The sequence below is a fragment of the Enhydra lutris genome, unplaced genomic scaffold (genome assembly GCF_002288905.1).
Source record: "Enhydra lutris kenyoni isolate GAN:26980312 unplaced genomic scaffold, ASM228890v2 scaffoldscaffold36, whole genome shotgun sequence".
NCBI classification, from domain to species: Eukaryota; Metazoa; Chordata; class Mammalia; order Carnivora; family Mustelidae; genus Enhydra; species Enhydra lutris.
In genome coordinates, this window is record NW_019154120.1 from 20514331 (window position 1) to 20538337 (window position 24007).

General features: G+C 39.0%; 1 protein-coding gene across 1 annotated transcript; it reads right to left on the reverse strand.

Moving 5' to 3' along the window:
* Positions 1-3162: 3162 nt before the first annotated feature.
* LOC111154292 (RAB27B, member RAS oncogene family) lies at positions 3163-20331 on the reverse strand. The gene is made up of 6 exons (XM_022513798.1): positions 20177-20331; positions 15661-15832; positions 13903-13988; positions 8359-8462; positions 4872-4995; positions 3163-3352 (listed from the first exon to the last, which is right to left on the reverse strand). Coding segments are annotated over exons 1-6 (678 nt in total). The 5' UTR covers positions 20179-20331.
* Between the last annotated feature and the right edge of the window lie 3676 nt (positions 20332-24007).

A 24007-nucleotide genomic window follows, 5' to 3' on the forward strand; every position in this document is an offset into this window, starting at 1 on the left:
TACCATTTTCTGCCAATTCGTGACTTGTGACTCTTGTCATATCAAGACAAACATGTTTTCTCAGCTATTTTTTTGGTACATTTTTCAAAGGATTTTTCTTTTTTTGTATCAAAAGGTAATCTTGTACCCACTCACAGTGGAGTTTCAAGCAATGCCCACTTCAACTCTGTGAGAGGCTTAGGAGACTAGGAGATGGTGGTAATTATCTCCAGATTCTAATAACATCCTGTCTCCTTGTTGAAGATACAGAGTGCCTTTAGCTGCATTAGTGTCTCGCTGAGGCCTTCCTCAAATAGGATATAATAGGAAATGAGCTGTGTGGCTGGAGACAAATTTGGTCATAGAGGTATTCGAGGCACTGTGTTAGAGCAATGTAAACATCAAACTAGTGTAAGCACTCCAGAAATGATTTCTATATCAGAGAGGAATTTCATGTACATTTTAAATATTTCCCCCCAATACAATATAGTTTACCAAAGCATTTGGGAGGTAACAAATAACAGGATACATCTTGGCTAAAAATTCATGCTGTTTTGGGCTAAAGGAGGTATGCCATTCTTTAAACCTGTCTGTATACTTCATGTTCCCAACTCAGCTTGAACCTGTAAAATGAATTCTACATAATAATTAATTCTGTAATAATAAGTAAAGGAATTTCCTGTAATGGTGACATAGAATTTGGGATCAGATGTCAAACCTGACAGAGAAAATATTTTCTCAGATCAAGTATTTATTTATTAGTAGAATACAACTTTAAATTAGTTTTCTTGTCTTCTTTAAATTTCATGCCTCTTAAGATTGTTGCCCAATAATTGTTATTTTTATAGGCAGAATTCTATAATTAAAGGCATCATCACTCTCTGCTGCATGCTACGGCTATCAAGTAATGATCTTAAAATAGACCCTGCAATAAATGCCTGTCAAATAACTAGCAATGACAGAATCTTGGCAAAAGTCAGTCAGTCAGTCATAGAACTGGAAAAAGAGCAGAAACAAAAAAATCCAAAATAGAATACCTTTAGGATTTCATAAAGGCTCAGCATTTCCTTATCATGGGAATGCCAGAGACATCACAGTTTGAATCCAAAGGCGAGTTGATTAAATAGCCATAGAAGTTTACCAGATTTTGCCACAGCATTGATTAGAGTGTTTCTGTTCATTTTCCTTTCAGTCAAAATATCTCAGGTATTAGCTGAAAGCTTTTTATCCTCATGGCTCAGGCACTGAGGTCATGAAGCACATCACAGAGAAAAACAGCCTTGGAGGGAATACCCAAGCACGATGGAACTTAGAAGCTGGCATCATGCTTCCAAAGTCAGAGGAACTAAACAGTTCATACTGAGAATTTTGTAAGAACACTGTAGACAATCCCTTGGATCTGTGTTCCTAATATGAATTCTATACCAGATGTAGACTATACAGAGAGGTTCAAGGGTAAGGAGAATGGGGGCTTGGGTTTTGGTTTTCTAATGTTTATAATTTAAAAATATGCCCAGAGTATGGAAAAATGAAGTTTAATTGGCAAAATTTCATAGAAAGAAGTACCATCTTATCAAAATTATATAGTCATGATAAAAAGAGAAATTGAAGCATGATGCCTTTGTTATTGATGAAACGGAAATATTTAAAGAACAATTTAATAGGAGTTGCTTATGCTTATCAAAAACAAAGATTAAGAAAACAATGTAATATCAGTTTAGGCACTGTAATAAGAACCAGCCAATGGAAAATACTTTTGTGATGATTTTTTAAAAAGAAAAGGCAGTTTTATATGAAAAAATAAAGCGATTAACCAAATTTTTGGAGAAAAGATACAGCTCCACTCCTGCCCTGTCCCCAAATATAGTTCAGATGTGGGTATTCTGCCTCAGGCAGATGAAAACAAATGTGAAATATATTGTAATATGGCATGAGGTATCATTAATTTTTATGTGATGAATAACATGAAAACTCAAGAGTGACCATAAAATCAATCCATCATCCTGAAGTTGATCTACAAAGTGACACACCTATAATTTTTGCAATTGATTCAAAAGTCAGGGTGGGTGTGGAGAGTAGAAGTGTGATTTAGAGTTTCCAGTGCTTTTGTAAATTCAAAAGAAACCCACAATTATTTGTCACTTTTGTTTTCATATCACCAACATATTTTATCTAAAAACAATTAAGGCTAAATACTTTTCCTCGACTGCATTTTTAAAGACATATTTAATAAATGACAATCTTTAATTTCCCCCTGGGACCATTTACTGAGAAAAATGAAATGTGAAACTGAACACTGAACCGATTTCCAAAATTTTGTTGGAAAGGGAAACCTCTGGAGATTCTCTTAATCCCAACTGATAATGTCAAACTTCTAATTAGCTTGAGGGAAATTTGGCTAAATGATTCTTCCAGACTTCTGTAACAGACACATTTAATTTCATTTGTCCAAATGCCGTATTTTCATACTTTCCTTTTTCTCTTAGGCCATCTCTCTTGTACTTTGTCATTCACAGTCCTGTTCTTGTCTATCAGCCATTTATTAAGAATAGAAAAATGACATTAATGCATAATCTCCCACATTTTAACAGAAGTCTGATCTACAATCTCATAACCTTACCAGTGCTTGAGTCACCGTAGGACAACTTGTTGGATGGACATAGTAATGTCATTATTAGTGATCCGTTTAGAATTGTTCATTGTATACCCATTTTTAGCTAATATGTTCCACGAATGCAAAACTAAAAGTACAAATCAAATTCTACTTAAGAAGTAAATCCAATCTTTAAAAAAAAATCGTCTTTCTATATTCTCCCTTTCATGGCCTATTTCTTTCTCCCACGTGACATGGTCATTTTTGTTGTGATTTAAAACTCACTGATACCATCTTGAATACTTTCTTATATACTCATCTTCTTCACAAAAAAAAAAAAAAAAAAAAAAAAAAAAAACCACCAAAATTGTGCATCCATGACCGTGAGAGCACATTAGGAAATCTCTGATCTTGTTTGAATTCTTTTGAACACCGTTGACTATTCTGGTTTCTTAAAATAGATTTTTCTGGCAGAAAAAGAAAGACATGCCATTATGCATGGTCTACTCAAAAACAATTTTGTGGTTTGTTGCTGTTTTTTGGAAGTAATATTTGGGTGGGGTTTTTGATGATCAGTTCCTACAAAGTGTCTAGCAGCCGCATTTCTTCTCTGCTGGTTTTTCTGCATCTAGCTTTCCAGAGTCTCCACCATTGACTGTGTCGGGAACTTGCGTCTTCTCTACACACTGTTCCATTCGCTTCATGATTAAGTCCAGAAGGGTTTCCACAGCTTTCTCCACATTCTGGCCAGTTGCAGCACTCGTTTCAAAATATGGTATACTTGCATCGAAGAGGTGACGCATTATTTTTGAGAGGAAGAAATCAGAAAAGACACAAGAAGATGTACAAATGAGGATCACAGGCAAAAACATGGCTGGCTGAGAGATGGTGAAATAATCGTGGTTTTGCCCACTGAGTTGGAAAGCACCTTTTTCTCTCAGTGAGTAAAAATGAATGGGCTGCTTTCTCATGTGGGTATAACAATTTTATGGACAAGGAAATAGGAGGTACTTGGGAATTTGAAGCTAGGGCATTATCACCATTTCACAAAAAAATTAAGAGGGTAGAAATACCTAAACTAGAGATAAATCTTACCATTAAGGTATCACTTCCCTTCTAATCAATTATCTGGAAATTTGACTTAGAAATTAAGCAGGCACTGAATAGGAGATGCATGTAAATAAACAGTCTGTATTTATATGGAATCAAAAGTTATACATTTTTAAAGCTCTCATGGAAAATTCTTCAGCAAAAAATTGGCAGGTATGATGAAACTGCTTTAAATTTAAAGTTGGGGGGGTGGTGCCTGGGTGGCTCAGATGGTTAGGCATCTGCCTTTGGCTCAGGTCATGATCTCAGGGTCCTAGGATCAAGCCCCCCCTCAGGCTTTCTGCACAGCAGGGAGCCTGCTTCTCCTCTCTCTCTGCCTGCCTCTCTGCCTACTTGTGATCTCTCTCTCTGTCAAATAAGTAAATAAAATCTTTTAAAAAATTTAAAGTCTGGGGGGTGCCTGGGTGGCTCAGTTGGTTAAGCGACTGCCTTTGGCTCAGGTCATGATCCTGGAGTCCCAGGATGGAGTCCCGCATTGGGCTCCCTGCTCAGTGGGGAGTCTGCTTCTCCCTCTGACCCTCCCCTCTTATTCTCTCTCTCTCTCTCTCTCTCTCTTTCTCTCTCATTCTCTTATTCTCTCTCCTTCAAATAAATAAAATCTTAAAAAAAAAAATCCAAAAATGTAAAGACTGTGTTGGAAGTCAACTTATCATTGTAGGGGGTTTTTAATTCTTTTTTTAATTTGCCATTTAGGCTCAGCTAGGATAAGGATTACAATATTGTGTCCTGGTCAGGTGTTGTTTCTTAGAGTTTTAGAGCTATTAGTGGGAAGGCCGTAGACTATCGTGTTGAAGATCATGAGCTCTGATCTCAGACTGCCCGGGTTGAATTCAAGCTCTGCTACTTACTAGCTACCTGGCCTTCCATCAGTTACTTAATCCTTCTATGCCTGAATTCTTCATACATAAAATGGGATGATTCTAGATACCCTATGTATGCTTACAAGGGGTTAAATGAGTTAAAGTCTAGGGACAGTTGTTAGCACATACTAAGTATCCGGCAAATGTTAGCTGCTATTACTAGCAAGGACTTGATTTGAAAGATCACATACATTCCCCTGAATGGTCTTTTTCATTCATGGGCCATTACTGATTCAAGGGGATTCCTCCCAGGATCAACCTCATGTTCCTGCTCCATTACTAAGCAGCAGTGGGCAAGGTCAGGTGACACGTCTTTGTCAATGACTTACCCGTATTTGTCAGCCAGCTCCCGGGCTTGCCTTTCATTGACTTCCCTCTGGTCTGGCAAGTCTGCTTTGTTGCCAATTAATACTATATCTGGATTTTCACAATAAGCATTTGCTTGTAGTTGGCCTTAGGAAGAAAGCAGACGGACCCAGCACATTAGTTATAAACAAGCAATGTCGGATGATTGCTCGTACTCTGAAATCCTTTTCTTTTTTTCCTACTTCAAATTCCTAATTTAATTGTTCACCTCCAATTTGGCTGCTTGCTAGTTAGATCCTATTAGCCAAGCTACTTAACTCCACTCAACTGCAGCTTCCTTGTCTATAAAACGAACGGAAGACGATGCCTCAAAAATTGCACATTGTGAATACGCATAATGATGGCTATGAACGACCTATGATCACTTATCAGTGCCTTTGTGTACCTGGGGAAATGTTATCCAAGATGGACATACTGCTTCAGACTATTCATTCCTCAGATATAAGTAGAGATAACAGAATGGGAATTTTAAGTGTATAAAGTCTGCTCTTTCTTCTAAGAGGCTGCTCCTTTTTCTTTTTTAAAGTGGGCTCCACACCCAACATAGAGCCCAGTGCAGAGCTTGAACTCATGAACCTGACATAAAGACCTGAGCTGAGATCAAGAGTCAGATGCTAAACTGACTGACATCCAGGCACCCCTAGGCAGCTACATTTCTATCTCCTGAAGTCTAAGGAGATGATCTATTAGAACAGAACATTTCTGAACCACCACAAATTCATGGAGAAACCATTTAAAAAAAAATTATTATTATTTTTTTTGACACACAGAGAGAGAGAGAGAGAGAGAGAGAAAGGTAGCTAGAGAGGGAACACAAGCAGGGGGAGTGAAAGAGGGAGAATCAGGCCTCCTGCCTAGCAGGGAGCCCAATGCTGGGCTTGATCCCAGGGCCCTGGAATCATGACCTGAGCTGAAGGCAAATGTTTAGCAACTGAGCCATCCAGGCATCCTTCATGTAGAAACAATTTTAAGACACATGGCTTGTTTTTCCTTTTCTCCAGGACACACTGTGCAAAAGAGAGAAGAAAGAGGGAGAGAGAATGGGAAGGAGGGAAGAAAAAAAGGAAGGATTGAAGAAGGGTTGAGGGAGGGAGGGAACAAGGAAGGAAGGAAAGAAGGAAAGAAATGATAAGAAATCTGTGAACCTACGTTTCTGAAGTTACGAGGATTACTTTAGTTTCTCTCTCAAGGCGTGCTGTATGCAACTCTGCCGAGGAGGAAGACAAGGCTTACCTATAACACTGATTATTCGGGTGTTAAAAATTAAAGTGTCATGAGACATGCCAATTAATTATCTTAAATCCCAGTAGTATCCTTCTGGATTTTTTTTTTTTAATAAGGAAGAATTTTATATGCCTTGTAAAAGGATGAACAAATCATTCTCTGAAAGACTCTAATAATCTTATTATCTCTTTATCTCCTCAGAATCTAATAATACCACCAAAATTTAGAGAAAGAAATACAATAATAAAAGGAAATAGAGACAAATCCCAGGATAAACACTCAGTTGGAGAAGCAATGAAGGAAGTCAGAATTTGTGGTATTTGTCCCCATGGTAGCAACCATATTACTGAACTCACGTTGAAAGCAGTTATAGGTATTTATTATAAATAATATATAATAGAAATGCATATTTTTGGAATATTCTGTGCCAGACACTAATCCCAGTTTGAGGTTACTGTAATGGAACAAAGCCAACAAAGTCTGCACTTTCATAGAGCTCACATTCTAGTGGCAAAGAGTCAAAAGGACAAGTAAACAAAGAAATACGTAATATAATGTCACATTGTGGCATGACAAAAGAGAACATAAAGTGTACTGAGGAGACACAAAGTAGCCAAACATACTAATTTATTTATTTTTTGAAGATTTTATTTATTTATTTAAGAGAGAGCATGAGCAGGGGGCAGGGGCAGAAGGAGACAGAGAAGTAGGCTTCCCACTGAGCCTGATGCAGGACTCAAACCCAGGACCCAGGATCATGACCTGAGCTGAAGGCTGATGCTTAACAACTGAGCTGCCCAGGTGCCCTGAAGCATACTGGTTTAGACAGGTGGTCAGGGAAGGCTTCTTCCAAGAGATAAAGTTCGAACAAACCCTGGAAGGAGATGAGAGAACTATCACACTCCATAAATGGGAGAAGAGACATCAAGGCAGAGAAAGTTGGAATGTACCAAAGCCACAAAGTAGGGAATGTGCTTTTTGTCCTGGGAAGAGCAGGAGAGACGTTTGGCGGGAGGCCAGTGAGCTGGGACAGAATAAGCGTAAATTACACAGGAATCTAAGTCCTGATCACCAAGGCCTTACAGCAGAGTGAAGGATTCTGGATTGCATTCCAAGTGAGTTGGGAGGTCCCAGAAGGGCTTTGAGAAGGGGAGTAACATGATCCAGTGTTTTTTTGTTTGTTTGTTTGTTTTGTTTTTTAAGATTTATTTATTTGGGGGGGGCGAGGGGCAGAAGGTGAGGGAATCTTAAGCAGACTCTCCACTGAGCGAGGAGCCTGACTTGGGGCTCAATCCCATGACCCCAAGTTTATGACCTGAGTTGAAATCAAGAGTCAGATGTCCAACTGACTGAGCCATCCAGGTGCCCCAATATTTATTAAAAAAATATCCCTCTGGCCACAGATAGCCCCAACAAATCTAGAAATGATAAACCATCACCAGTCCATAGAATTGCTTGTATATCCCATTAGGATTAAAATTCTTATTTGTAATAAAAATGCAAATGAAATATTTCCTTTAGTGCTACATCAATTTTTGGAAAAGAAGAATCAAATACTACTTTCCAAATACTACTATCGATCTGTCTTTAATAACTGATTAGGCTACTTTTACCTTATGTCTAAATTGTGTAGATTTTTCATTTCAAGTCTTCCTTACATCTGAACGGTTTTTCCCCCCCAAAAAATGTAACATTTCAGTGTGAATTGATCAACACACCATACCTTATTTCATGTGGCTGGTCTGCTCTGGAGCAGTTTCCCACCCAATTAACCCATCCATTAATTCATCCATTAGTTAACCCGTGTGCAAAGGTACAATTTTTGGAGACAGCGAACCCCTCAGAAAACACTGCTGCTTTTCTCTGTCTCTTTTCTGGATTAGATGTGGCAACTCACATAGCTGTAACAAGTCCTTTAAGACTTATTGGATAAGTGGAATTAATAACCTTTCAATTGCAATAATAAAGACCTTGATACACACACACACACTCATAGGTGGTGCTATGCAGGGTTCTTCTAAGAGTGTCAAAGGAAAGTTCCATGCCAAACCACCTTTGATGAGCCACATGCAGCCCATCACTTTGAAGGTGACACAGGAAATGCTAATCGCATGGATCCCAAGGTTAATCTGTGGAACCTAATCTGGTTCCATGTTGGAAGACAAAGCAGCAAATAGAGCTGTTGGGGCCCAAAGTGGACAACGAAAGTGACTTGGTCCCACTTACTCATCCAGTTTCTGACATTTAAGAAGCTCTGTTGACTGGTGAGGTCAAACATTAATAAGAAACCCATGGCATCTCTGAAAAATGCAGTGGTGAGGCTCCGGAATCTGCCAAGAAAGCACAATGGACAGTTCTGGAAGTTAGCCCACAGACATTATGAAAGCAGTATATACGACACTATTTCCCTTTGAAATGTGAAATCCCCATGGCATCCCATGGATTCTCCTACAGAATTAGAGAGTGAGCAGAAAGATGGCTGAAAGGTGAGGGAAAGGCATCTGGCTGTAGACCTTTCTTAGGACCACATCCTGGCTTTATGGCCTAGAGCATTTATGCACACAGTTTATAACATTCAGTCACATGATGGCTTGCACAGTCCCTTGGACTCTTTCTCTTTTTGGTTCACGGATTTCTTGTGGTCCATAATTGAAATGGAAGCTACTTTCAAATGGATACTTTAACTTATACTCTTCAATCTCCCTTGTCTGTGCCTAGAAGAAAGCTCAGCTCTTGGTAGCCTAAAAATGAATGCCTGTGATTACATGCAGAAAACCACAACTTTGGAAAACAGTGTGGAGATTCCTTAAGAAATTAAAAATAGAGCTACCCTATGACCCTGCAATTGTACTACTGGATATTTACCCCAAAGATACAGATATAGTGAAAAGAAGGGCCATCTGTACCCCAATGTTCATGGCCACAGTTGCCAAACTGTGGAAGGAACCAAGATGCCCTTCAATGGATGAATGGATAAAGAAGATATGGTCCATGTATACAATGGAGTATTATGCCCCCATTAGAAAGGACGAATACCCAACTTTTGTATCAACATGGACAGGACTCAAGGAGATTATGCTGAGTGAAATAAGTTAAGCAGAGAGAGTCAATTATCATATGGTTTTGCTTATTTGTGGAGCATAAGAAGTAATACGGAGGACATGGGGAGATGGAGAGGAGAAGGGAGTTGGGGGAAATTGGGGAAAATTGGGGGGAATTGGGGGAAATTGGGGGGAAATTGGAGGGGAAGACGAACCATGAGAGACTATGGACTCTGAAAAACAATCTGAGGGTTTGGGAGGGGAGGGGAGTGGGGGGTTGGGTGAGCCTGGTGGTGGGTATTAAGGAGGACACATATTGCATGGAGCACTGGGTGTGGTGCATAAACAATGAATTTTGGAACACACACACAAAATTAAATTAAATTAAATTTTTTAAAAAAAGTAAACCACAACTTGTTAGTAACTGGAACTGTGGTTCTTTTGCAGGGAAAAAACAACATTGGTGGGAAGATACTTTCATAAACACTGTGGGGATAAGGCTGAATTTTAGTCTGGCACCTATGTCTCATGAGGAAGAGGAAAAAACACTGGAGAAAGGAGGAAGGAGAGGATGATTAGGGGAAACAAGACAAGGTCAGAGAGACATAGTAGTTGGAAACAGAAAGCAAGAACATTCATCTCTACTGGAGGATTTTAAAGAATATACTCTGTCATGTGTTGTATAAAGACTTCTTCTCCTCTGCTCTAACCTCCTCCACCCCAAACTCTTCAGTAGAATTGAAAGTGTGCTGAGATCCACTCAATGGCAGGAATGGACAAAACCAGAGACCCCACATAGGCACCAGAGAAGGCTTGGGTTATGCTAATAACAGAAATGAATTTGGAAATGGGTTTTTAGAAAAGCACATAACTTTGAAATACAGACGATCACTTCCTATCCTCAATGTGTTCCTAATGTTTGGTCTTCCACTTTAGCCCATTTGTGGATTCTTTTGTTTCTGTGGCATTCTATTCTCAACTCCTTCTTACTCTACGTATGTTCACTGAGTAATCTCATCTACTTCTCTGGCTCAGTTGTCACCTATATGTTGAATGAATAGGTGTAGATTTGTCCTGTTCTTCATGCTGTGTCCAGTTGGAGGAAACCGAGGCATCTCTAACTTCACGAGTTTAAAACCAACCGGCCCCTCCTCCTAATCTCTTCTTCTCTCAGTGCATCACCATCATTGGGTTGACCACGGCTTCTCCTTCACCTGCTGTATACAATCACCAAGCATCTCCTGACCTTCTCATTTCTGTCCATCTACTCTAGTTTTGAGCCCATCCTCTTTCCTCTTAGTATCTTTAACAATCGTCTTAACAGGCTTCCTGTCTCCAGTTTTGCTTGGGACCCTCCCCTTCACTGATGCCTTCTTGCTGACTATATAAACTCTCTGCTAAAAACATCTAAATGGTGATGCATGGCTGGACTGCTCTTAAGATAATGACTGACCTCTTCAATACACTGTCAGGCTCTGCGTGAACTGACCCTTGCTCGTCTATCCAGCTTCATCCCCTGAATACCCACAGGCATGCTGATCTTCTCTTAGTTCTTAGAAAGTTCACTCTCTCCCCTGGGCTCTCACACATGCTGTTCTTTCTGTGGGTAACCTGGCCTTCATGCTTCCTCTACCTCCTACCTCTTTAGCCTGGATAAGACTCACTGACTCATACATTGTGTATGAGTATATATATAGTCTCAGAGGAAATAACACTTTCCCAAGCAGCCTTCCTACCACCCCCATCCAGGTTATAGGCTCCTCCTGGTGTACCTGCCCCTCACCTTTTGTTTTCCTAACACTGTCCTAAGACTTTATTGCAATTTGTTTGTTATCTGTTCAAATTCCACTCTAGACTGGTGAGCTCCAACAGGAAAGGAGTTATGTTTCTAATTTGTTATCCTCTATATTTTCATGGTCCTGAACATAGTATTTGCTTGCAAAATGTTTGTCAAATTAAGAGAAAGAAAAAAGAAAGAATAGCGAAGGATATACAATTATTAAAGATTTCAATGACTTTAGTAGAGAATGATTCTTTTAATACCAAAGCAAAGAGAATAGATATTTTAATGACTATTTCCAAATTTGATTTCTTTGGTAAGGCATTAATCATGATAATTATGAAGTACCAATAATTTTACTCAATTTTCTTCTTGTGGAATTGCCCCTACCTACCAGTTGCTGGAAGCTCACAGAGATTATAGCGCTTTTACTGAAGTTTTCTTTCTCTTTGGGGACTAGCTGTATTCACAAAATTGTCTCCCACTCAGCTACAATAGTGTGGCTAAGCCAACTGCTCTCTGTTCTCTCCCAAAAAGAGAGAGAGAGAAAGAGTGAGTGTGTGTATTTGTGGGACGTGTGTGTGTGTGTGTGTGTGTTTGTGTGTCTCATTTAAGGACAAGACCGTGTCCTATCCTTCTCTCATTGCCCATTGCACATGACGAAGTTTTTCTTTTATGTTAATGGTCTTTTTATTGGGGGGACAGGGGGAAAAGGCTAGCATTTATAACTTTAAATGGATGTAAGTTGTAATTTTTCAAACAGCAGTGCTGAAGGTCGTGCTGAAGTCCACAACCACAGCCTACTTTCCTGGGTCCAAGTCATGGCACAGGAGGTTTTGAAAACAGAGTCCAAAGATGCTCCCTTGGTAAAGGTTTCTTTTTAAAAAATTTGTGTTATTGGTAACAGCCTGATATGCGTTTCACCACAGTGCAATGCTGACAATGCTAAATCAACACGCGCAGCATGGGATGAGTGTTATTGTCACCATGGGGGAGGCATGGAAGTACAAGAGGGCCATTCTTGCTTAGTGGGGCTACATTATTTTTAAAACATGCTTGTGTGGATCTCACAGGGTAAGCATTTCTGCATCCAAGCAACACGGACAGGACATTCTTTTTCTAGAACAGGCTCATATCCTAGACCATCCTGCTCAGCACCCTTGTTATTCCCCTTCTTCCCAAGGTGACTCCAGAGGAAAGGTAATTGATTTCCAGCTTTACTCAGCAATCTCATTCTGTCCAGTGAGTTAGTAGGGTAGGGAAAGCTGGGACCACATTTAAAAAAAAAAAAAAAAACAGATCCCAGAGTCACATTATTACTTTCTCCCTCACTAGGAACTAAGGCTATACCCTGTAGCCTTGAGGTTTGCATAAAGGGTTCAATTTTTAGCTCATTCCCATGATACCAATTTTATCAATAACCATAATCTTATACAGGTTATACTGCCAGGTGTTTTTAGGCACAAGGCTGAGGTGTGAGAAACTTTATCTTGTTGCCTGGCTACACCTTGTATGTATACAGAATGCAAAATTATCAAGGGATGAATAACTTCAGTGTTACCAAGACTGTCCCTAGTTTTCCTTACTTCCCTCAGGGAGCAGCCTTCTTAGGGGGGGCAGAGCAGAGAAGCCTACCATCCTGCTAGGCTGACATATCATGTGTGAGGACATATGGGAACCACATTTTCTCATATTACTTCTTCAAAAATGAATTAAATTGGTCTATAAAACATACATCTTTGTGACAACAAAACTGACATATGAACAGAAATTCTTGTGAGGAATGACTTCAGAAGAACTAGCAGTGTTGAAGAATGTGTGTAAATGGAATTCACAGTCAAAAGAGCTAACGGAGAGGGCCCGGCACCTCTCCTGGCGTTTACACTCACTGAAAGCGAGAACACTTTGGATGCATTTCAAAAACTTAAGTGTTTACAAGCATAAACATTCTAAGACATGTGATGCAGAATTTGGAGGTATGTGCTTTCTAAACATCTTCTCTGACAATCTACTGCCAATTTTTATTTAATCTGATATTGTAAAGCTTCACTAGCTTGTGGTCTTTAGTACTTTGAAACCTTGGATCTCAAAGAAACATCTTTTCATCAAATAATGCATTAGCACCTCCAGCTCTAACAAACAACCCTCTTGTCTGCTGAGCTTCTCTTGCCTTGGACATCGTACCAGAGAAGATGCTAGAAAACCGAGCACGGTCTCTGTCCCTGTAATGTTGACAATTTTGTTGGGGTAAGAAGGCCACAGGTACATCGAAGAACCACAGAGACAAAAACCGAAGATTTGCCTTCTTACAAGGTGGTACATAATTAACTGAGTACGTTAAGGATGGTGGGATAGGTGTAGGAGTTCACAGAAAGAGGGAGTTTGTTCCAGATGGGCATTTAGAAAGGCCCCACAGAGGAGGTGGTCCATGATCCAGGCCTCATGAAAGGAGAGGATTGCGAAAGGTAGGGAAGGAGGAAAACATTCCAGCCAGAGAGCGATGGCGTGGCACAAATCTTAGAAAATTAACCCAGTCAAGAGATACAGGACAGACAGTCTATGCAGAAGAATGGCAAGAAATGGGAAAGGTCTTACCACCCTTTCTTCAATTCCCTCTCCAGGCTGTACTCGTAATCATGTTAACTTCCCACTTTAATTAAATTCTAGAGAAGGTCCCCCCCCGCCATTAGAAAGTACAAAGACAACACAAAACAAGGATCTCCAGAGATGGCCAAAGATCTGATTTTTGAAATCTGTACCAAATCCGCAATGCTAGTTATCGTTAATTAACTATAAATAATTTATTTTTATTTCTTTGCGTAAATGTCTATTTTGGAACAAGGAGAAGAGTTGTACAACATTTGCTTCTCAAGTCCACATAACAACATTCACTTGACAAGAAGTTTTTGTCGGCTGTTTGTAGCTAGAAACAAAGTAATTTACTATTACCGCTCTTGTCCAGCAGTGTCCCAGAGCTGAAGATGCACTTTAAATGCTTTCCCTGATGATCCATTTGGTCCTTGGGTGTTATAAACCTAAAAGATACAATTTTCATCAGTTCATATCGCTTTGGATTTTGTCAACATTCAAATTCTCTGGGTTCACTCAGCATGTTTTTTCTCAATTACTATAATCAAAGTTCATAGTGCAGAATAAATATTTGCTCTGTTTTTTCCAGAAGTATCACATATACTCTCACTTTTAAATGTCAAGTACAAGTATGATTTTCAACACAATTTAGGCATACTGCAAACTTAAATTAGACACCTTCTGTCATTTCCTCATGGAGGGAGCAAACATTAGATTTAGGACCCAAGTTCTAAGTTCGAGTATCAACCCTTCATTTCACTTCTTTTGAATCTTATTTTCTTACAGCAAACTGAGACCCACAATTTCTTCCTTCTTTATAGAGTTACTGCAAAAGTACATGACATAATGGATGTGAATGTACTTTTAAAATGGTAAAATGCTTTACTAATACCTGAATATCTTTTGCTGTGACGTGGGCTTCCAAAGTGACCTACCCAGGAAATGCACACAGAATTTCTCAATAAATTTTCACAAGATATTTCAAGTCTTCTTTTACTCACCATTTTTTTTTTAAATGCTCTTTTTCTTAATGTTTACATTTTCAAAATTATGGCCTTTTGGCTTCTAATTTAAGCGAAGCCTAACAACTTTAATACTTCATCAGCGCCCCAAAGTACAGTTTAATAGAGATGTTTATAGCATGGTTTAGCATAAGCATGGTTTAGTAAAAATGTTCAAAGGGAAAACTTCGCAAGGACTTATCTACCTAGGTGAGTGGAGGCATTTGGGAGGGGTGAGTCACAGGAAAACACTGGAGGGGTTGCAAGGAAGGGTGCTAAGAAGACCCTAAAATATATTGATCTTCAGATGAGGTACAGGATGTATACGGAACCATGATTTAACTTCTCAACCGCGATTTCCCTTTCTTCCCCCCCCCAAGTCTCGAGCAAAGAATAGATTTGAGACATCAACTAGAAGCCACAGCCATTTTGGCAATCAAGAATACCTTGGGTGGCAGTAAATCTGGCCCAGCTCATGTGTCTATGCTACGCGTCTCACATGTCACAATATCCTTACTCCTGTCATTAGCGTCTAGCATAGGAGAAGAAAGCAGTTGTAATTCTCACTTAAACTCCCTTATCTTGGAAAATAGCATGGACTGGTCTCACATTCTGTTCATAATAAGCTAGTGATTGATAGCTGAGTCTACACATAAATAAAAATGCAGCAAGCACTTACAAAGCTCATTTTCCAGCTATTTGCCAATCATTCTTTTAACTTCTCTCTGAAGAGTTGAGAAATGAACACTAGTTCTTAGGGAGAAACTTAGATCAAGAGTTAAGGGTTTTGCAACCCGGATCATTCAAGTTTTGAAAGACTCCTAGAGAATTCATAGAAAACACGCCATATAAACCTGTAAATTATTTCTTTGTCCTATACGCTTTTGGAGACAGGTGATAGTGTCACTCTACATTTTTCTTGGCAAAATATTATTGATAGTTGACAACATTAAGAATATTCTCAATTGAATTAAAGTGACAGGTTATAAGTTCCCTGTGATAAAAGACAGACACCTTGTGGTGCAATAAACATAGGTTCTTAATTCTATTTTTTATGGGTGGGGGGGGGAGAGAAATCAGCAACAAACTTAACATAACAGTATGGTTAAAAACTCACCACACGTTTTTCCCGAAAGTCTATTCCTACTGTTGTGATGAACTTGGGATTGAATTTATTGTCCGTGTATCGATAAAGAAATGTCGTCTTCCCCACGCCCGAATCTCCGAGGGCCAGGAGTTTGATCAGATAATCATAGTCCCCATTGGTCATAGTGATGGTCTTGGTGGGCCTGTGTAGGAGAGGAACAATAGTAGGTTATGATAAAACTCGGTTTCCCTCTACCTTCCTTCAAAACACAACATAAATGCACATTTCAAGGTTAAAATAGTTGGATACTTCTATTTTGTCAAATTCTGAATTAACTTGCTCAAAGCAGCCTTGGGAGTAAGCGTACCTCCATTATTTCACTCATACAAATCTTTTTACATCCTGTCAGTTCATATGGGACAAAAACTATCTGGAACCCACAACAGTCATTGCCACAGTAGTAGTAGAAAGTAGCCATGGCTTTTAGTTTACAGCCGGTGCCCTTTGGGGCCAGGAAGAGGAGGAGGTCACAGGAAACCAAAAAGCCGACCCAAGATGATGCAGGTAGGCTAGGGAAACATTGAAATTACATATGGGTAAGTGGAAGAGAAAAGCCGAGGGAAACATTTTGCATCTAATCATGTATAATGAGCTTTCTATTATGTGCATGCAAAATATTCCTTTTTAATTTAAAAAATTTAACAACTGAGATGACAACCTTTAAAAACATTGATTTGAAATCATTTCAAAAGCAGTGTCTAAAAATCTTCTGTTTTGAAATACCAAAGCCTCTGTTCTCCAATGGCAAATCTGTTGTATTTGGCAAACCTGCTGAATATTTTCCAGACCTTGAAAAAGGAGAAAAGCTAGTAAGAAACATGACTATGGTAATTCTGCTAGTATTTCTCCTGCCTGAAAGAATGCCATTCGCCATTTTTCCCATTGTGCTGACCTCTTTTGCCTCAGTCTTAATTTCTTCTGTTGTTACAAGGACTATGGGTAAGGCCAGGGGCTAATGCCTAGAACACCGGCACTGGTGATTACCTTTGAATTACACTATCACCTACAGAATATTTAATGAGGTTTCCACTCTGGAGGTCAGCAAAATGATTTGCCATTTGATAAAATTTTCTGGTTCGTGAGTTGTAGAAACAGGTTCATGATAGTCCCACGTAGAGGAAGGCCTGCAAAGAAGTTCTTAGGAAAGTATCTCTCCTATTATATGAAAGGGCAGAACATTTTTCCACTTCTACAGATCCAGAAAACATCATACTCCCCAGTTCTGGGGCAATTAAAATTAAATTTCAATAAGTTATCCCACAGATATATCTAAAAATTGCTAGATAAGGGGCGCCTGGGTGGCTCAGTGGGTTAAGGCCTTCTGCCTTTGGCTCAGATCGAGCCCCACGTTGGGCTCTCTGCTCAGCAGGGAGCCTGCTTCCCTTCCTCTCTCTCTGCCTGCCTCTCTGCCTATTTGTGATCTCTCCCTGTCAAATGGATAAATAAAATCTTATTAAAAAATTGCTAGATAATTTTAATCATTTTTTACCTGTAAGAAAATGATGTACATATTCATCACTTCAAATAAAACTTTATTTTTTACACAGTCACTTTAGTTAGTGATCAAAACTAAAAAGTTTCACGTCTTTGGATAAATAATGATGAAAATGATAATTAGGTACTTAGCAAATCAGTATCATTACATCATTTGGAAGATTGGCAAATTTTTTACATTAGAATTCTTTAAAATTTGAGCTACCCTGCCACTAAATCCTGTTAAATATATTATGGATGTATGTTTCTTTAATTAATGAAGTGTTTTGAGAGCTGCCAATACATAACTTCTATGCTAAACCTCTCCTCTTCTATAGTATGCTTTCCTCACTGAGTAGGACTCTCAAGGTGAATGTTTGCTGAAATGTTCTTTTATTGTTGTTGCTTTTGTTTAGTAGCTATACAAAGTATAGTCATTGCTCAGGAAGAGTTGCTTAGCTTCCATCAACAACCAGCGTTCTTCAATACAAGGATGCAGATAGCTCAGGTTCTGACCTGAAATTCTTCTTGGAAAATGTCTTCATTGACTAACTACCTAGCAGTGACTAGTTCTGAGTTCAGAGGGTTCTAAATATCCTACCAGGACTTTTTAGTTGAAGATGTTGCTGTTCCTAGTCTCTGAGTTAAATTGGTTGCTAGAGGAGATGGCTATCAATTCCCCCCACTTGGGTCTATCTGGGCCACCATCACTCGACCTTCTTCTCTCTTTGCCACCCAAACTTGCTCATGTGCAACTCCTCTGAAGGGTGATAATGTCTGTCATTTCACTAATAGAACTGGATGAAACTGCTAATTCTCTTGGGAAAGAAGGATTAAACTTATCCTGAGATATGTGACAAAAGCTAAATTCTTCCCTGAGCACAAGTCTTGATCAGGGGGAGGAAATTGAAGGTATTGGCTGCCTAAATACAAGATAAAGTTGGGGGATACTGTGGCTCCCTGGCCTGGAAAAATGAAAATAATAAAGTCAAGAAGATATATCAGCATACTTCTAATTTTTGCTTAAAGTTAACTATGTTTTTGCAATATTTTTTGTGACAGAGTTAAGACAAGCTAAGCCTTGAGCAAATCTAATTAAATACCTCCAATATACAGTATCAGGTCCAAAAATGAAAATTTTTAAAATTAATTATCTTAGTATCTGGCGTACATACACTTAAAGCTTAAAGATGAAAAAAAAAAAAAAGACCTAGCTTTACAAGAGGAAATATGATTGACAGATGAGTCAAATAGTTGTGTTTTTAGTTCAAACAAATCAGTAATTTCATGGGCTGTAGTGGTCTGTGAAGATTTTGTAGAGGAAGATGAACTTGTATTTAATCTTATAACCAAGGGAGGAATTACCTATGTGGAGAGAAGATACAGGACCACTGCATCGGCTAGGACTTCCCACTTGTACAATGAAACTATCACCACTTGCCAGCGACATGACCTACCAGGTATTCCAGATCTGCAATTTGTTCTCTGTTGTTGGTACATAAACTTGCCTGAGGCAATACTGACTTGCCTCCCAGTCAGGCTCTAATCCAGAGTGAACAACTGACTAACCATGGATCAGTTTCACGGTTGCTCACACTGGCTCTCTTCTATAAATAAAGGATTATGGACACTGAACAAAAATTCCACCTGAAATCAGTACAAAACTTGACACTATAGAAAACCTTTATTTAGTGTCTCCAGTAGACTCATTAAAGAAATTGACAAAGTAAACTCGGTATGAGACAGTTTGTCTTTTAAGTTGCTTTCGAAAATGAATTTTCTCATTTTTGTATCACCACTTATATATAATTATTTCGTTAGGTTCTGCTTTTACTACCATGTGATTTTCTAAGTCCTAAAATCATATGACCTCGATATTCTATCCTTGGCCTGGCAAATATGACACCACAAAGAAAAATAAAAGCCTTGGCAAAGTTTCCTTTTCCAAGAACCGAGCTAAAAAAAAAAAAAAAAAAAAAAAAAAAGATCTGGGAAGGATCAAAAAGCTGACAAGTTTAGCAGTATTTATTCCTGCACAATGATTGATGGTCTTGTCACTTCTTCCTTCTATGGATCTAAAAGTAAAGAAAAAGCCAGAAGATTGCTGTACTTCAGGAAGTATGTCTGACTCTCTCCCATTATCACTGTGTCACAAGCTAAACCACAAGAGCCAAGAGGTCTTCTAGATATCGAACCCGAAGCACCATCCTCCGAGCCCTTCATGGAAGGTAAGGCGCTGGAAGAGAAGGAAAAAGAATCCAAAAACACTTGTGAGGCTCTACTCAAAGAAGAGTCTCAAAGGCAGAAGGAACTTTAAATAACCCTCCTCAGGGGCACCTGGGTGGCTCAGTGGGTTAAAGCCTCTGCCTTCAGCTCAGGTCATGATCCCAGGGTCCTGGGATAAAGCCCCGCATGGGGCTTCTCTGCTCAGCAGGGAGCCTGCTTCCCCCTCTCTCTCTGCCTGCCTCTCTGCCTACTTGTGATCTCTCTCTCTCTGTCAAATAAATAAAATCTTTAAAAAAAAAAATAAAAAATAACCCTCCTCAGCTTACAGAGGAGAAGTCATGTGCACAAAAGTTGTGTGACTTGTGGGATGACAGTTTCTAACAACAACAACAATAAAATCCAAGACTGTTGTTCATTATAATTTGAAATGAAAAGTGGGTTAGATAGGTAGAAAGTAGAAATATTTTCATTCTATGGGGGAAGGGAATTTTCTCTGGTTATTGCCAGAAACATGATTTTCATTGTTAGACTATCTCAAATGAGGCTGCCCAGAGTTTCTTTATTTTCCCCCACTGCTATGCCTCATTCTTGTTCAACATAAATCTCATTTGCTCAGAAACTTAATATCCCTTGTCCACTGCTGGATCCAGAGTCCAGAACAGTTGCTGGCATGATTAGGGGATCAGTACATGTGCGTTGAGCATCGGAGCCATGCAAATGTCATAATTAATGAAATTAATCTTTGAGCAGTTGGTGGAAGTGGAGTCCCTCCAAGTTCAGGACTTACATTCTCCTTCTTTCCTCAATTGTGAAGGGAATATTTAGATTAAATGATCACTGTGGGACCTTCCAGGTCTGGCTTCCTGAGCTCATTTTTCTATTTCTATAAAAACCTTCTCAAAATAGAATACTTGTATCTTCAGAGAAGCAGTTTCAAAGAACCTAGGAAAAGAGAAAGCACAGAAGGACTGTAATTTTGGATGTGAGATCTGTATCGGCAGAGAATACATAAACTTGTCAGTTGAATAGTTTAGGGCTCAGAACTGGGCTTCTCCATAAAAGTACCCATTCACCCATCTAACACATACTCACTGGCACCTTGTAATTAGCATGATATTCTGCATGACTCCAAGGATACACACTGTTTTCTCTAGAGAGGAGCTTAACAAATGCTACAGGTATGTATGGATGGCTACTCTACAGGCAGACTTTCCCATGTGAACTTAAGATATTCTTTGTGAGCTCTCCAAGTAACAATCCTAAAAATGCCGTAACAAGCTATGACCTTGTGACTTGAACTTATTAAATTGATAAAAACCAAGTTAAATTCTTTTTTTAAAAGATTTTATTTGTGGGGTGCCTGGGTCGCTCAGTTGGCTGGGCGTCTGCCTTCAGCTCAGGTCATGATCCTAGAGTCCTGGGATCAAGTTCCGCTGGGCTCCTTGCTCAGTGGGAAGCCTGCTTCTCCCTCTGCCTGCTGCTTTCCCTGCTTGTGCTCTCTCTCTCTGTCTCTGACAAATAAATAAATAAAATCTTTAAACAAAAAAATCTTTTAAAAAAAGAATTTATTTATTTGAGAGCGGGAAAGAGCATGATCAGGGAGAGGGGCAGAGGGACAAGCAGACTCCCCACTGAGCACACAGCCCAACACAGGGCTCAATCCCAGGACCCTGAGATCATGACCTGAGCTGAAGCCACCCAAGGGCCCCCAAACCAACTTAATATCTTAAGGTACTTTAGAAAGCTTAAAATAGTAGACAAAGTATCAGTGATATTACTTCGTGGTGCTCTACATAAAACAAAGCTGTCAAACATAAAATGGACAGATGCTTAATATTTTCCCATTTATCTTTATTGGAATGGTTTATATTGGGCTCCACTAGGTACATTTTGAGATCTGGAATTCCCACAGCAAAATGTCATTGAGTGATTGATCGCTTGAGGGTGGTTCTCATGGACTGACCTTGGAATTCTGCTTCCCATAACCACGTCCATGTCCTAGAGGAACTGGGGCGCATGGGTAGCACAGCTGGTGAACTGTCTGACTCTTGATTTTGGCTCGGGTCATGATCTCCAGGTCATGAGACTGGGCCCTGCATCAGACTCCATGCTGAAGAAAGAGTCTACTTGAGATTCTCTCTCTCCCTCCCACTCTACCTCCCCCCACCAAATAAATAAATCTTTTCTAACAATAAATAAATTATGGATGGTACTCAAAGGACCTATAGCCTGCACAGCAGTAGAACAGAGGCATCTTGTGAAGGGAAGGGAGATGGGGGGGTAATTAAAGAAAAAACAACTTTGTATTCAATAGCATTTTCTTCTGTTAAGAAGGTTTTGATTTTCATTTTGATTCTTCTTAAAGGCTACTTATAATTAATGGAAGTGAGCCTATATGGAAAATTCAAACCCAATTATAAATATAAATCAATATCAAGTTAATCAAGCAACCTTTACTTAAGCCGACAATGGTCAATGTGTCTCTTACAGCAATCAAATCTATTTTAAAAGATAAAAGTATCCATTTTGCTTCATTCTGTGATCAAGGGATCTAATGTAACAGAGATAAAGCAAGAAGTTATTGAACTCCGAAGTTCAGCTTACTTGGTCTGAAAATAAGGCATAAAAACTCTAACACAAGTCATCTTTAAATTGGTTTATCTCCATTGATATATTATTCTCACATATTTTTAAAATTATTCTCACATATTAAACTCACTTCTAAGCCAATGAATAATTTCATCTAAATATTTTTTTTCTTAAAAGTAACATTTTTTTCCATTGGCTTCATTTTGTGGCAACTTTTGAAACTATGAAAGGGTTTTTTTTCCTTTTTTTCTTTACTTTTTATTACAAGAAATTTCTAACATATACACAATTTGAGGGAATAGAAGTATCTTCCCATAGATCATTCAGCCAGCTTCTAAATGATCACTACACCTAGGTCTATACCCAAAAGAAATGCAAACATATATCTACACAAAAACTTGTACATAATGCTCATAACTGTCCCCAAAAGGAAATAACCCAAATGTCCATTAATGGATGAACACCATAAGTGAAAGAAGCCAGATGTAAAAGGCCACAGGTTTTATGATTCAATATACATGTAATGCCCAGAATAGGCAAACTCATGGAGACAGAATATAAGTTAGCATTTGCCAGGGGATGCAGAGAGAAGGAATGGAGAGTGACTGCTAATGGGGAAGAGGCTTTTTGGGAAGGATGATGAAAATATTCTGGATCTAGATAATAATGGGACCACCTTTTTTGTGAATGTACTATAAACCACTGAATTGTATACTTTCGAAGGGTAGGTTTTATGATATATGAATTATACTCCATGGAGTTATTTTAAAAGCCTAAGGAAGTAAAAATAATATATTTTATTTAAATTTTTTTTTTTTTTTTTAGTTGAGCTCCACTTTCTGGGTGTTAATTAATACTTGTTTACCATGAAGTCAATTATTAGCAAGAATCATGTGTATTCAGATAATAATATCTTCCTGAACCCCAATGGAAAGTACCTGTAGAATATACTTTATGAGCCTGATTCTCACATTTACATCAATTTCTTTTTTATAAAAATATTTCATATGGAGTGCCTGGGTGGCTCAGTTGGTTAAGCATCTATGACTCTTGATTTTGGCTCAGGTCATGATCTCAGGGTCTGAGATCAAGCCCCACTTCAGGCTCCATGTTCAGCATGTGGAGTCTGCTTGAAATTCTCTCTCTTCTTCCCTCTCCCTCTGGTGTGCACCCCGTCCACCCCCCCATAAATAAATAAATAATCTTTTTAAAAATTCTTTATTTGATAGGGTCCCGATAGCCAGTCTACTGAGCAAATGTGCTCACAAATCAGGAGTAATTGAAAATCACTGAAGAATAGGGAAGACGGGTCATCAGGACCCCGTGGAACAGCACTGGACAAGAACGTAGCTGTGTATATCATCCAGTGGGTCCCCACACTAGGGGATCATCAGTATTCCCTTGAAGGTTTGCAAGGACAAACTCTAAGACCTTTCCAGAAGGGCTAAATCGGAATCTCTGCAGCCAGGTCCTGGAACATAAGAGTTCACAAATTCAACTAAAATATGACAATAGAACAGCCAGATTTAGGAACTGTTTTTCTCCTTTTTTTCACCTTGAGGCTTGTCTACAGGAAATTCTTCCAGAAGGTTAGACTCTTAATCTCTTTTAGCAACTCATTCCAGAGTAGGAAAAAACCCATTGGTCAAGAAAAGAGTCAGCTGATCTGATTTGATCTTGTTACTGTCAAGAGCAATTTCCCCTTGTTGATTGCCATCAGCCACAGAGTTGCTGGAGTCCTGCTGCTGCTGATACACGCTAGTGCAGTGCCCTTAACATGCTTCCCTAGCTCTGTATCATTTTGTTTCCTCACATATTCTAAATTTTGTTTCCCTAAAAATTAGGAGTATTCCTCAAAACATTATTTACTCACTCGAAACATGGAAGACATCGCATAAATGTTGCAATTAAGTAAATTAAGTGTTAAGAATTTTTTGAAAGATTTAGTAGCTGACTTGGAAAGGTTTTATGCTTGTCTTCATAAGTGAGCCACATGATCTACTTTTCATTAGAGAGCCTACTTTAAAGA